This window comes from Canis aureus, chromosome 1, assembly GCF_053574225.1.
Source record: "Canis aureus isolate CA01 chromosome 1, VMU_Caureus_v.1.0, whole genome shotgun sequence".
Classification (NCBI taxonomy): Eukaryota; Metazoa; Chordata; class Mammalia; order Carnivora; family Canidae; genus Canis; species Canis aureus.
Window position 1 is genome coordinate 12,154,301 of NC_135611.1, and position 16,431 is coordinate 12,170,731.

The following is a 16,431-nucleotide window of genomic DNA, read 5'->3' on the forward strand; positions in this document are numbered from 1 at the left end:
GCTGAAAATTATTTCAAAGGTATCTGACTACTTTACAACTGAGTTTTTATTATTTGACATACATAAAGTATATACCACACTCTACTTTCTATTTTTCCAGCAATGGAACAATGTGAAAACCCCTCTGAATAAAACAGCCTTCATGATTCTTTTCTATACCTCAAACTGAGTATCAACTTTGTTATCAATTCAATATAAATTTTCACGCATCTAACTTTCTGGAGAAATTACAAAAAACACGAGTGGGTGGTGTGTGGAGGGACATCTGTGTGTTCAAGCATACTCTACAAGCAAACAGGTTAGCTTATCTAAACATTAGACAGCCCGCCTGAAACCTTGGCCACAGGATTCTTAGAAGAGCAAATCATTAATACTAACCAGGAGAGAGAAAAGATTCTCACAGGGCAGTGTCTGGAAGGATTTTCTTTTTTAAATTCCTAGGGGTACTTTTATTTTTTTTTTAAGATTTTATTTATTTACTCTTGAGAGAGAGAGAGAGGCAGAGACACAGGCAGAGGGAGAAGCAGGCTCCATGCAGGGAATCCGACATGGGACTTGATCCCAGGACCCCAATCATGCCCTGGGCCAAAGGCAGATGCTCAATCACTGAACCCCCAGGTGCCCCTTAAGCATTTATTAAATTAAATATCACACTGAAAAAAGACTAAGACAAGAGCAATGTACTGAAGATACAAATCCCCGGGGGAAAGGAAAATTTTCCAACTTTTCCATATAAATCAAGTAATGATTGGAATCATTAGATTTGGATGCTGGCTTTTAATGTCTCTCAAACTTTCCCCTCACCTTCACTAGAAACTGCTGTACCAACACTCCTGTGATTTTTTTCCAGCACCTATGATGATTTGGTTATAAAAACGAACCCCCCAAAATCAGAGACTGCCAAAGCAGCATGCTCTTTACTCACCCACTGGAGACATTTCGGGGACCCCCGCCGTGTACGGACCATCCAAGAATTTGGGTTCGTTGTCATTGATATCCTGAATCTTGATGACGAACTCGGACTCGGGCTCTACAGGCTTGTTGGTGAGCCTGTCCAGCGCCTGGGCGCGGAGCGTGTAGTAGGCCTGTTCCTCCCGGTCCAGCCTCTTGGTAGCATGAATATCCCCAGTGTTCTCATCAATAATGAAAATGGAACTTGCCCCTTCGCCTGACAAGATGTATTTGATGGAACCATCTCCTTTATCAACATCAGAGTGAAGCTGGTGAAAAATTCATGTGAGATGAGATTAACTTACAAGAGAGTCAGCGATATGGAGATACGTAAAAATAATTCTTATGTCAGGCAGCAGCACATGAAATTTTATTGTTCTTGGAAAGATAAGCTGATGCTTATTGTGCACAGCCGAGAGGCTGTGAGCATGTGTCAGCTTGCACTGGTGAGCAAGACAATTTCATTTCTTCCTGTAAACAGTCTCATTTCCAAAGGTATTTTCTATCATTCCCAAAGTTAGGAACTCGTGGTGGTGTTAATTTTTATTTGGTCTGTCCTTGCCAGTTTTAGCCATCTTCTTTGGAACAGAGCATTCAGTAAACATGTATAATCGGTTGATTTGATCTTACTCCAAGCAAAGGGACTCGCTATAGGACATGTGCAAATTTAGATCTAATAAAGTGTCTATTTAATATGCTTAGACACTCCCACATTCTTTAAGGACACCAGCCCCTCCCACCCTCTGTCCTGATTAACAAGTATGGATGGATGTCCGGTCACCAAATCCGCCTCCGGATCCTGTTCTAGATTTTAAAATTTGAAGCCGAGAAAAATTACACTGCTCTCTGAAGTAGGAATTTTAAATCAGTATGTGCCTGAGACTTCAACTCAAACCTTTCTTGAAATACCAAGAACTGCATTAGATTTGCATGATTAACCCCAGCAATCGGCGGCAGGGCCAGCTCCCACGGATTTGCATTTCGTATCTGGGACTGTCCCTGCTCTATGTCAGAACATTATGTTGAACAGAGGAACCTAAGGAAACTCAGACATAATTATACATTTTCCTGAACTTCATAACCTGAAAAACACAGGACTCAATCTGTCATCTCCATAATCTTTCATCCCCTATAACCACCATCATCTGGACTTCGAGTAATATGAATGCAAAAAAAAAAAACAAACCAAAAAAAAAAAAAAACAAATAATAAAGGCCATTCATTGTCCTACAGAACTATGTTTGCATTCTTTAAAAGATGAGGTGCTAAGGACATAAAATACAGAAAACTACTTAGGGAAATGTGCATGTCGTGCATTTTCTACCTTCTGTGCTGGGTATGGAGGGTACTGCTTTTGGCACTGTGACTTCTGCAAGTGATTCTTGCAGTGTACTGTCACAGCTGTGTCGATACTCTGCTCCAGGATACTTAAGCACCTGATTTCTCCCTTAGTTTCTATAGTTTTTATCAGGACTAAATCATACAAAAATTTGACCACTGGCACAAGTTATAATTTCGATTTGTTCAGTGTGAAATTATCTAGTGGATCACCGTACCACGTGTTTATCCCCCTCCATCTGGGAGAGTAGAGTTCTTGAAATAGGGCAAATTGCCTAATCTTCTTAAGTCATTCTCAGTGTTACGGTTGCCTCTGTATCTCCCTTGAAGAAGAAAGCTAGCTGGAACCACTACAGCTGGAATTGCTGAGCGCTTCCTATGTGTCAGGCACTATTCTTAATGTTCTCTACATGGTAACTCATTTGGTGCTCACATTGAATGACTTCATTATCCGCATTCACAGATAAGGAAACTAAGGTAAAGAAAGGCTATGTGCCTCGCCTAGGGTCACATGACCAGTGCTCTGTGGCTGCACCAGGATTAGGAAACATGGGGACTCCTGGAAAGCTCCATCTCCACTGTCTGCAAGACGGTCCTGCCTCTGGAGAGGTGCTGCTGTCCCATGAGCTGGGGCCATCAGAAGCTGCAGCAGAGGACCGTCCACCCCTGATCATCCCCCAAGTCATAAAGAAGCTTGGTGCTTTGAGCGGTTTCCATCAACCCACTTTATGACTCAGCAGAAGGGTTCTTTCTTGGCATTATGAGCAGCAAAACACTCGGCCACCTTCAACAACACAGAGCAAAGAACTTGGCTCCTGAGACAAATGCAGATGATGGAAGAAAATAAGCTGTTTTAAGCTGCTGACAGCTCAAGTACCCCCATCCACCCCTCTACACACTTCTCATAGCCACTCTCAGCCCATCCATGAGCCCCAGCCCACCTCCCCCGCAGCCCATCCATGCCTCTGGCTGTTAGAAAAGTCTACACGCCACCATTGACCTTGGTGTGAAACAACAGAGGAAGATCCAATGACCACAGGGACACTCAAGTGACATACAGGTGTGTCTTTAATCAAAGGCCTTCTACATCTCTAAGTCTCATTAGGGACTACCATTTATAGAACCAGCCCTTATGATTCATTTAACTAATTCCTGTCAACTAATTGCTGTTTCCATGGCATGGTGATACAATGCTCCTGTAGTATCCAGGTAAGGGAGAGAGGACACATTCCTTTTCAATACACAACACACATTAAATTCCGGAGTTGACCTTCACCCTGCGCTCTGACACTGTGTTTTACATTACGTGGCATTGTTAGCTGTTCTCCATCACTGACAGCATAAGAGCTCAAAGGCAAAAAAAAGTTCAAGTTGCATGTTTCTCTAATCATTTGGAAATCAGATTTCTTCCTTCCTACCCCTCCCAAACACACACACACACACACACACACACACACACACACACACACACCCTTCTGTCTCTGGAGCTCTGAACTTCATCATCCTTCCTATCACTGACACTTTTCTACCAGCTAGGACCATCACTAGGCTTGTAATCACTGCCAGAATTCACAAGCAGAAAATTGCTTTGAGTGTCCTTGCAAGGTTAGTGTAAGCATCTGTAGTTAAAAGTGGATGACCAACTTTGAGATGCTTAAGATGGATACCTAATTATCAGATGCATTCAGACATTTAATCTGGGAGACTGTGCACTAATACTCTAATCTTAATAGGCAGAGTGAAACCCACGCTGTTAGGGAAAAACTATTATATTCCTCTACTTAAAAAAAAAAAAACTGCTCAGCACAGAAAAACTTGCAAGTGCAGAACTACCAAATGGCAACTTTAAGTAAAACACATCTGTGCAGATGCTCTCGTGCACTTGCATGCACACGCAGGTACACACAGTCCTTGTCAATGACTACCACAGAGCAGAGAAGCACTATTGGCCACACACAAACTTATGCGCAGTAAAAAGCAAACAAGCATCCTTTGGTTCCACCATATGGCAAATGAAAAAAAAAATAAATGGAAAACAAATATCTGTACTCTTATTTTGGACAGAGTAGAACTTGAACTGTTCCATCTATTTCATTCATAAATACCCTGCTAAACATGGTCCTGTGATTAATCTAAACAAGAACAACAAAACCTTGATTCCTTATGTCACCACACAAAACTCACCTTTACTGCATGGATTCCTAAGTCCCCTTCAAAATATGTGTTGTGACTCCAAAGTAAATATTTACATTATCATCATCATCATCATCTTTACTCTTGCAAATAAACACAAACAATGAGGAGTGCACGCACATGTATGCACGTGCATGTGCGCGCACACACACACATCTCTTAGCTGGGTCTAGCTCATGCAAAAGAATCAGAAGAGAAGGAGACACAATCAGTTCGTGTTTCCTCCATGTCACCCTGACAGCACTGTGTATGGTAACAATGTAAGAAAATATCACACTGTGTTGGAATCTTCATAAGCTGCATAAGCCAGGAATGGCAAGCACCCTTTAAATGTGCCCTAAAATGTAGTACGTTTAGCAACCCACTGTGGCTCCATCATCCTCTGCTTGACAGAACAGCTACCCATTACCCCATTATCTCTGATAGAGCAACTCTTCCCTTTCAGTCTTGCAGAACAATACTAATTTGGAATCTTAAAGTCTTTCTTTAGAGCTATTAGAAAACTCTCCACTTATTCTCCATTTTGTGTGTCAGAAATTATCTCCCTAAAATGCACATTGAATTATATCACACCTCTCATCAAGTACTTTTAATTGTTCCCCAAGGTTTAGGGATGTACCCCAAATTCTAAGCATGGAGCTCCATGCAGCCATATGCTAGCTCCTTAGTCTCTCTTTTCCATCACATCTCAGAAGGCACTCTGCGCTCCGGGCATGTTGGATGAGGACCATGTGGCCCAAGCGTAGCAAGTTGCACCATCCCTTCCAACACAAGTCTTCCATCATCTTGCCTATCAACTCACATCCAGCCCAGCTCCCTTTTACTGAAGTCTTAACAATCTTCTCATTTTCCCCCATGGCATGCTGTTTGCATTTCTCTGATAGGATGCATTTAATTCTGCTTTATATTGAAAATTGAGTCTAGTTGTTTTCATATCCAATCCTTTCTTTAATTTATAAACTCCTTGAGAGCTGGGTTCTTTTTTTATCACCATATTCCACATTCTCAATAAACAGTTCATTGTCTCAAATTTAGTAAATTTATAATCCACTTTGTAAAAGAGCAGTGCTTGTACTTCAATTTCTATCCTTTTACGTTTTAATAGCATTAGGCAAAAAGAAAACAAACTAAACAAAAAACATCCTGTATCTCTGGATTGTTCCCCTTAATGCTCTGACCTGCCTAGACAGAGCCCAGATAGCTCATTTTGTATGCCCATGGTACCATACGGCACATTGTTTTGTACTTGCACATTTACACATCTCTGTTCCCCAGGGGACAGAACCCCGTAGGGGCAGACATGCTTTCCTATTCCTGTTTCCCTACATACACACACACACACACACACACACACACACACACACACACGGGCTGGTAGAGGGTTTTATAGACCTTTGGATGCCCTTGGATGGAAGACTCTCAATGTTCTTAACTTTTTTTAATCTACTATTTAGTTTTTAATTAAGATTATAAAGACCAAAACTAAAAACAGATCAATGCACTGCAGTTCTGATAATTTTCTTACATCTATTTAATAATCAACTAGGGCCTGATACAAATGACCTGGTCTCATACTGTCAATCTACCTTCCTAAAGAAGAGTCTGAATATGGTGAATAAATCTCAGTTTAGCAAAGACTAAGGTAAAAAAAAAAATCAATTCAATATGTTGATCAATTTTTCTTCCCATTATGAATATCTTAATTCTGCTGGTTATTTGATCTTACAGATAACCTTGTCTTTCAGCACTTCCTCTGCAAAATGGAAGTAAAAAATACCTGTATTGGGACTTCATTGAACAATTGTGACAACTACTTGAGGTGATACAGAACACAACTCATTAAGGTAAAGCACTATAACATCAGGATTGTACTTTGTAATTTAACACACTAAATTTTCATGTGGCAAAAAAACAAGTAAATCTAGATGTAAGATGAAACTATTTGGAAAGAGATAATATTTATCATGAAAGCTTTGACACTAAAAAATAAAACACTAAAGTCAACAAAGGTCTCTGATCCTCACTGACCTACTTATGATGAAGATGGAAATAATTAAAGCTTCTATTCAATTTTCCTTATAATGAACATTTGAATAAGAAAAATGCAAAAGTCATTATTACAAAAATATAAAAATTCATACTACTACTACATCTGTGTACAAAAGTGGAGTAATGATGGCTGAGAAGCATGTTAATCAATTTGAGAATGATTGATACTAAATATTAACAAAGGATTTCTAAGGTGACTTTCCTACCATTGGCTTATTATCGATACCCATTTTTTTAAAGTTTAAAAATACATTAACTGTTAGAACTCATGTGATTTATGAAACTTAGCAAGGTTAGAATTTTAAATGTAGAGGGCAGATTTAAACAATAACTGGTAAAAAATAAAACTGCTTGTATATACACATTCCAGGCAAGTTTTCTTTTCTCATTATGCTTTTTAATAGAAATCTTCCACATGCCACTGGATACCATGTAATTATCAAGTTGTTGAAGAAATATTATAGATGAAAACAAGTGTATGAGTCATTCTTTCTGGTTGAAGTATTTCTAATTTATAATTATCATTGTGGTCCAGGGTTATGGAACACAATTTACTTGTGAAGCATCTCTGATGAAGATGCATGGTTTAAAAACTAAAGGTACTAATTACAAAACAGAATAATACAGGAAAGGGATACAATCCAGGAAGTGCTTACATAAGGTCAAAACTGTCAAAAAAAGTCTCATTTTTTTTTTTTTTTTTTTTTTTAGCCAACATTAGGTAAAAAGGAGGAACTACTCAGATTGTTTGGTTTGGTTTAGGTTTTTCTCTTTGGAAAAAGTCCCACACTAATTCAGTGGCCATGAACATTCATTCTAGGGGCTTAATACTTGCTTAGTAGTTGAGAGGTTCAACTGCTAGGTCACCATGGCAAAGGAGCCAGAAGCATGGCTACTGAATCTCCACTCTGCCTTTATTGTGATGCCTTGATCACTCTTAAATCATAGTTCATTCATCTGTTATAGACTAGCATCCATAAAGGTGTAGTCGGCCTTGCACATTAGAGGGAGGTTAAAATGTAGTGATGCATTTGGAAGTATTTTGTAAAATGTAACTCTCTATCCATATTTACAAGTTCACATATAGCAGTACAATAGAATTATCTGCATCCCTTAGAGGGGAGAATCTTGCTTTTATTGGTAAAGGTTCTACACTTATGCCTATGGCGTGGTTACTCAGAACTTCACACTAAGAGCTGCATCTTTTTCATTAAGGACCCAGTGATAACTCAGAAAAGCATTCTCTATTCCACACAGCTACATGTGCCTCCCTAAAGAAATCTCCACAGAGCTCATCGCATCCTTTCTCCAAATGCTGTCTCCAGGCCACATCCAGAACTTTCAAACAACGTAAGGAAATCTGCCTTGAGTCAAATTGTAACTGATCAAAACTCCTCCTTGTCCAAAGCCTCCTCTTCCAGCATAATCATGAGCACATCATGTTCTCTACTGCAGGGCTCCCCTGTAGTAATTTGCTCACTTAGTTCTAAACTGAGTAGTCAACCAGAAGCAAATGAAAAGCAAACCCCTGGAAATGTCAAGCTTTTTGTTCAAGAGGATAATGTTCAATCTTGCTTTTGAAACGGGGGCTGGTTGTACACAAAATGTTACAGGAGGCTAACACAGTGCTGCTCAATATGGAGTCCAAGGACTGGGTGCCATCTGTCTAAGTCTAAGGAAGTACAGAAAATTGAGAGGAAAGGCTTAGCAATTTTCATAGTCATTTAATAGAGCAATTTAATGTCTGTTAAGCCCAATAATAATGGGAAAAAATGAGGGCTCTATTTTCTAAGTAATTCATTTTTAATATAGTTACAAAGCTATTAGGAGGTTATAATAAAGTATGTTCTGTGTTCTTAGAAAAGCCCAATAAGCTTGCAAATAAACAACAAAAACTTGGCCCTTCACTGTAGATCAGTTGAAAAGCACTGGGCCAGTGGATAAAACTTATGTGAATGGTCTTTTGAATGCTTCTAGGCAATAATCAGTCCAAAACCCTTTTCCTGTCCTAACATTAGGCAAGACGGAGGATACTATCAGGGAGGCACAGGGCAACTGAAGAGGCCATTTTTAAAACTTGCACAGATGTTCTGTACGTGGCATTTTGGAGAAGGCATTCAGGTACACGTTGCAGAGGGCAATAACATGACATGTTTGCCAAATATCTCCTGAAGTCTTCTGCATTGTATTGCCTTGTGCATTCAAAAATACAAACAATAATGGTTAACAGAAACGTAATTCTGGAGTCTACGTTTGGGGAAGAAAACTTTGATGCTTGTTTAATTTAAAAAGACAGTACTGTACACTATCTTATCAGATCTGATACAAGGATTCTACATGTCCAGTGTGATCTGATAGAGCCAGTGCGTGGACGAAGGTACAAGATACGGAGGAACACAGAATTTCAGAGATAATGTGGAAGTAGGCGGGTGAACAGAGGAAAGGAGCTAGGAGCTAGTCCAAAAGGAGAATAAGACTGTAACCGGTCATCCTTATGCTTATTAATAAGATCTTAGTAAGAGGGGCAGCTGGTTAAACTTTAAAATCACAGTAAGTATATACATTATTTGTAATCTGTGATATTTGGTAAACTTGTTTTCAAATATTGTCACTGAGTATTTAATGTTTGTCTAGTTAATCCTTTCTGGCATCTTTGTTAAAATCACATGTATCCCTTGAGCTGTTATCAGAAGTACCAGGTGAGAAGTAGCCCCTTAGCTCTTGTGCCTGAACTGAAGAGATACAGATGACATCACTCTTGTGCCCAAGCTGGATTGTCCTGGAAAAACAGAGATTGGATCAAGTCTGTTTCTGTCTCCATCTAGAAACTCAACATTTATTAATCATCTATTAAAAGTGAGTATGGAGTATCTCCTATAGGCCAGGTGTATGGGTGTCTATTCATGAAGACAAGAGGGGCAGGGTAGCAAGGGGTAGCCTGAAGCACAGAGTCAAACGCTGCCCATTTTCATGAGCTCACGGAGAGAAAGGCTGTCAACGCAGCAGGCTGTCAGTAGACCAGGTTGAGCAAACAATTGCAACTCTGATGACCATGAAAAAAAAAAAAGCACCCACAGAATGCCAAGAAATCATCTGACAGGAAAATCAAACTGAGTTCAGAGGTTCAGGGAAGTGCTTTTTAAAGAAATGATATTTAAGTTGAAACAAGAAACCTATTACTAAGAAACGGTTTGATGATGAAGGGCAAAACTTGATTTCCAGGAAGGTACTTGACTAAGGATAGAAAAAATTCCTTTTTAGAAATCTTCAGACTGTGTAATACACAGGATCCACTACTTTATAATAGAGAATGCTTTCTGCATGTGATATATCAAAAGAGGCTTTACAGTGTAAATATATCACTACCTATATTCTGTAAACATGTTTAAATAATTAAAAAAATTAAAAAGACTACAGAACAGTGCACCTATCTTAACCTACTATTTGGCTAATGAACGTTATTATTTATTGAAGTTCAGTATGTAGGTCTCCTGTATCAGCATTACCTGAGATGCTGGTTAGAAATGCCAACTTCTGGGCTCAATATTAAGTCTACAGAAATCTATTTGAGTTGGAACCAGGAATATGAATTTTCAACCAGCATTCTGGATAGAAAACTTCTGGTCTAACACATATAACCACTGACATGCAAACCTCTTTAGACCAATAATGTCCTGCTTTAAATTATTCAGCACTTTCAATTACTCTGTATTTGTAATTTAATCAGCAAACGAATACTAAATAAAATTCTCTGCCTTGATTTCTTCACCTATTTTACTCAAAAGAGAACTGTCCCTTTTCTAACCAAAGGTAGGAAGGAAAAGTTTACAGTACAGATTTCTGTATCCATCCTGGTGGTTAGAAAAAGAATGAGTATCAATTGTAATCTGAAAATCAGCTGCAACCACAGGGATTGCACTTCATCCTACTAACTTTCCTATAAATTCCTCCTAGAGAAGAGGTATAACATGTTTCCATAGGAGCTGCTCTCTGGATGGATTACATGCGGTGAAGGGAAATTAGTGGGGCAGGAGGGTTGTCTCTAGGGGATGTCAAGAAAGCCTCTGGGGTCCACTCACTTCCTGAACCTGCAAAACACTGGAAGCGTTGGTGGCTGGTATGTCTCCTTTCTTGGGGGCATCCGACATCCAAACCAGTGGGTGAGGGAGTGATTTGAAATTCCCTCTTCTCCCCTAATTCAGGGAAACTATGAAGAACTTTTCAGATCCGTGGCTCCCCGAAGCTGAGCCATGTTCTAGGTTGCAACTGATTGCATGTTCAACACGTGTATCTGCTCCAACCTACTTCCTTCCCACCCTCCCAAGCGTTAAATCCAAGAATGCCAGTAATAAATACCCTACAGGAACATGTCTCAGAGTCTGTTTCCTGCAGACCTGACCTGCAGCATGCACACAGGTAACCAGCTCAGCAGCTAATGAGTGGCAGAGCTTGGCTCTCCACGGACATCTGTCCTCATGCATACCACAGTCTCCCACAGAGGCACAGGAGAGTGAGAAGCCCATTTACATAATTTGGTGAGAGGTGTGTACTTGTAGATCAGAAGCCGCAGCAGCTGAAGCAGCAGCAGGGTGGCAAGATTCATAAAAGACATAACCCTGGGCAGAGTGCTGCTTGTTTTTTTTCAGTCTGCACCTGATAGACTCTTTTTTTTTTTTTCCATGCTCCCAACCACTTTGATTTCTAGAAACTTCACACTGTGAGTGAACCAGTCACAGGAGAGGGGAGGATTCACTGTGGTGTTTTCATTTGAGAAGAGGAAGAAGCAAAATGCTCTTAACTCCGTGAGCCCAGAGCTAAATCTGCATGCATTTCTACTCATATGAGATCCTTGTTCTCCACACTCAGGTGTGAGTGTCTTATGTTCACTCAAGTGGTATGATGTCCAGACTTAGTACGGAATTGTTCAGTCAAAATATGAATCCAGTGGCCTAGGCCTTTAAGAAACAAAACAAAACAAAACAAAACAGAAAAACCTCTCCAGGTCATACTATTATGCACCCAGTGTAAGCATCACTGGCCTAAAAGAGAAAGAAATAGAGAAGAAGGTGAGGGAAATGTTCTTCCATTTTACTGATATTATTGCTTTGAAGAACAGGAAAAAGCAGGTTTATTAACTAGATAAAAAAGAGAAAAAAAAGCATGTCTATGGAGCTTAGCCAATAATTTGCTTAAAGGGTGCAAATTTTAAAATCATACCTCAAAAAAAAAAAAATCCCTGGCCAAATTTCAATAAACACAAAAGCTTCCTAAATGAAAAAATAAACCTGTTTCACATGACAGGACTCTCCATGGGATATGTAATTGCCTCATCTAAAATATAGCAGGTTTAAGAAATAAAAAGACTGTATTCTGGCTCAGGTGACCTAAGAAGAGCTAAGCCATGTTTTCTTCCCCAAAGCAAGATATCACTCAGAAATATATGAGAAAAACAAGGTTCCTTCTGAGCCTTCTTAGCTAGTGCCCAACACAACCACAGTGACTGCAAAATCCTGGCTTCCTACCCCTCACAATCTTGACTGCAGTGTTAATGCCAGAAGGGTAAAAGTTTCCATAAACAAATGCAATAAAATTAGTAAAGCTATAAGAAGAAAAGAGAGAAAAAGGAACATGAGAGTGAAGTGGAAGGGATGCAGTAAAGCAAAGTCATTAGCTAGTTGATGCAAGAGCGGGACATCCTCAAATAGCTCTCATCTCGCAGAGCCCAGAAAGGCATCGTTGGTTTTCCCAGGAGGACTCCTCATGGCTGTCTATCTTTGTTTACAGGTTGTTCTGGTATTACCAGCAGGACTCCAAGAGTATCACAGAGAGAGAGAGAGAGAGAGAGAGAGAAGGGGGGGGATGGCCACATACCCACTGGTAGTTGCAGGCAAAGGAAGATAAGTGACTACACTGCTTAAGAATGATTTTTGCAATTCTTCTTAGCTTTTAAACTGATGATGTTCTAATTTAAAAAATGTAATGTTATCTGAGTACTTTCTGAACAGCACATTTATTTCATAGTAGGACTCTGTCCCTTCTTCTCAAAAGGGTATTAAATGTTAGAGCTCTACTCAGCTCTCCATGAATTCACAGGACTGGGATTTAAAATGAATAAAATAAGTTCTTTGGCAGCATAATCACAATTGCTAAAGTGAATCAGAATCATATTGAGACCAATCACGTCTGTATTAAGCACCGTGGCACAGAACAAGAACCAGGGAACCTGGGGCTAGTGCCATGGATACTGATCCCATGTTGGACAACCCCTAAACAACTGGTATCACCTGGGGACTTTGGTTCATTTATCTACAAAATGGACTGAACTAGGTGGTCTTAAACGTTTCCCTTTTATTCCTCAAACACTATATATCCCCTCCAAGTAAATATGGGTTGAACCAGAGCCATCCATCCAGATTCCTTACACTGTCTTACCCTAGGAACTGCATAAGACGTTGAGAGCTACATTTTAGGTTATGATAATGCCCTAGCTTAAACTAATTTATAGAATCACATATAACAACTCTGTAGTTATGCCGCCTTGGGAAAGAGTACTTTAGAACACGTTCAGATTATCGTATCCTCGGAAAAATCCCATAGATTCCTAATTCTTTTCTATAATTTCAAAATGTCTGTTTTATAGTGGCTCATGGTGGGGAAAAAGGCACTTATTTATTTCTGGGCACTTGGGAGGATCTGTTTTGCATATGCACAATGGCTCACAATCTGGTTAAAATAATTCAACAGAATTAGTTTTTAATTTAAAAATCTATGTCAAGAACATACACAAGCTATCTTTAAAGGATATGTCAAAATAACATGCCACCTAAACACAACTGTTTGGACAAGTGCACTTATTTAAAAGGAAATATTCATGGCACTTACTTATAATTTGTCTGATAACACACAAATTCAATTAGTATCACTTACAAATATACACACTAAGGAAACCCATTTGCTCTTTCTTTCCCTGAGATTTACAACGTTATACATTTTCTCTGTACTTCATCCTGTCACATTACGACACATGGTTCAGATGTATTATTATATTTCGGTTTGAAAGAGTACAAAGCTGTACTGTGACGATAATGATTTCCTGGTAGAAGCTGGCTATTGATGGATGCTAATACAAGAGAAGCCTTCCTGGAGGGCATCATGGTGGGTGGTTATTTCCTCCTTGTCTTCTATGCTGCTTCTATTAACAAAAACTTCCTTCACTGTGGAACCCAAAGAAGAAAAAGAATACCAACTGAAGTTCCTTCTTTTTAACTACCTGTGATTTAAATAAATAAAGAATCCCATAATGGAATCGGCCTGTGTTGTGGCATCAAATATAAAACGCTAATCACTACGAGTAGCTGAGTCTAGACTGCAAAACTATGTGAAATGGGACCAATTTAACCATGAAGTTATAGTTATGACAAAATTTTCTTGCAGGCTTCATCCACTCTAACTCAAAATCCCACATTACTTCTGTTAAAGAACCTTGCTCCTCTATTCTTTTCTGTAACCTTATATTTCTTTGCTTTATATTTGCAATCCTTTTATCCACCCTGCTTCCCATATTGTTTTATAGTTCTCTTATCCAAATAGCTAATAGTGAGAACTAATATTTATTGAGTGTAATTATGTGCCAGACATTGTGGTAAAGGGACCTTTAATTCTCTCAACAACCGTCTGTGGTAGGCATTACTGGCCTAATTCTATACATGAAGAAGCTATGATTTAACGGGATTAAATGTTTGCCCAGGCTTACTCAATAATGTCCCAGACTTGATCTGAGTCTTACCAACAACACAGAGTCTGTACTGTACCCATTCTTACCTATACTGCGCTGTGCCCATTCACCCTCTCCCATGAAAAAACGAATGACCTGGGAGATTTTAGAGTCTTGCACTCTCTCATTGAAAAATCCAGCTATGAGTGAGTTAAAACATGGTTTTATAGTGACTGAATTTTCCACTTTTTGCTTCTGATCCCTCCATGTCCTTTGCCCTCTCCCCCAGTTGTGGATTTCCAATATTCTCCCTCAAAAGTCTGCCAATCCTGTCATTTTGTCCCTACTCCATCCATCTCTACCCTGAATTGGATTTCATTATTTCTCATATATGTTAACAGTCCAGAAATTCAACTTTATGAAAAGCTTGAGGACTCTTAACTCTTCTCCCCTCAACATCTCTAACACACATTATTACATGGCTGCCATGTTCACCTTACTACACCACATTCATTTTATTACTCTCCAGAGCTCAGGGTTATGGATGGCTCCCTACAACTTTCCAGACTAAAGATCAGCTTAGCATTCAATGTCTCCAATGGTATGAGCTCAATGATTCTAATGTGCATGATAATCATATATTCCAACACAAAAAAGAACTTATATTACAATTTTAAGATGTCATTAATTGTACCTGGCATCACAATTTCTAAGGGCAAAATGTGAAAAAAAAAAAGCATCTTACAACAGGCAGAATGTGCTGCTTTTTGGTTTTTATCCCTTACTTCTAACTTCCCATATTCTTCTACATTCCCCTTCTGAAATGCAACAGGCTTTGCAAAGCAAGAATACATTGCCTAAGGCTTTCTACAATCAAATCCATCGGATTCCATGCCAAAATTATCCATATTTTACATTTATCTAACATGAAAATCAAGGAAAGCCAAGTAAAAGTGAAAAGAGCACATGAAGCATTGAATATTATATGTTGCTCAAAGAAACATAATGACAACAGCTTCAATAAATGATAGCATTTTGTTTAGTACTGCCGCAGCATGCGTTTTCTCTGAAACATCTTTCAAGATAATCTTATTTTTATTTTCTTTACAAAATCAAGTCTCCATTGCAATCACACTGAGTGACAGTACACTTCTGTGACAAGTACAGTGTGATCTGACGTTTAAGCAATTTATAGTTACCACCACTAACAAAAATTCTGATCTAATTTCTGGAGTTCCAATCTATAGAATGGATGGTGATAATACTGTTTAGAAGGGCTTTTAATCCAGTGAAAATGTTTGTTTTGGAATGAAACAGAAATAAGTGTATTCAGTGAAATTTACCATACATATATTTACATAGAAGAAATGTCTTAACAAGTTGGTAAGAAAGAGACTAAGACATCTACCCCTTCCTCACGAATACTCAAGTCATAAGGAATAATTAGTAATTCCTTTACTACAAATGAAAGAGAAGAAGAAATCATAGCAGGATGATCCATGGAAGAAGGCAGAAGAAAAGCCATTAAAGCCTTTTGGCAGGGTCTCAGAGATGGGATGGCCAAGGACAGAAAGTCAGATAAAGGGGATTTGTTAAGAGGAATGCTATATGGCACTCTTCATGGCCTCAATTAACTTTAAAAATTATTTTTTTTAATGTTGCAGGATTTTTTTTTTTTTTTTGGATGGCCATTAGTAAAGAGCTGAGTTTTGAGGCAGGCCAAACAAGATCAGGTTGCATGGATGAGATGTGTCCTGGAAACTGAGGGGCAGTGGACAGAGTGAAGAGTGCTCTTCTCCTGTCTGCTGCTCTAGAGGGCCCAGAGCTACATCATGATGCAATTCTGCTTCCACATGGGAATATAAAAAAGCTGAAAAGAGTATTATTCTAAAATATCATATTGTATTAATCATATAATTATTACCTTAGGAAGAAGATACACATATTCTCCAATCTGTACTATTTTTTGAAAAATGTAAGGCAAGAGAATTAAAATGGAAAAATGACTAACACCCAGTCCTAGAGTGGAATACTGTGTCCTCTTTCACCTACAAGCTTCTGCGAGGGGATGACAATGGACCTCTTTCAAGGTTTAGGCATTTGATTCTTCACACTTGTACTCAACAGACACGGACCTCCTTTTGAGCCCTAGAGGGCACATTGATTCAGTCCTCAGGAGTACAAAA

At 39.0% G+C, this 16,431-nt stretch overlaps 1 protein-coding gene across 3 annotated transcripts in view; it reads right to left on the minus strand.

The window, feature by feature from the left end:
- CDH7 (cadherin 7) overlaps positions 1-16,431 on the minus strand; it is a 124,896-nt gene that overhangs the window by 71,576 nt on the left and 36,889 nt on the right. For 2 of the 3 annotated variants that reach the window (XM_077886790.1, XM_077886870.1), the window contains exon 3: positions 926-1,220. In XM_077886790.1, the coding sequence (XP_077742916.1) occupies positions 926-1,220 (295 nt within the window). Of the gene's footprint in view, positions 1-925; positions 1,221-16,431 lie in introns of those variants that run through there. The other variant, XM_077886938.1, reaches the window with a different exon arrangement.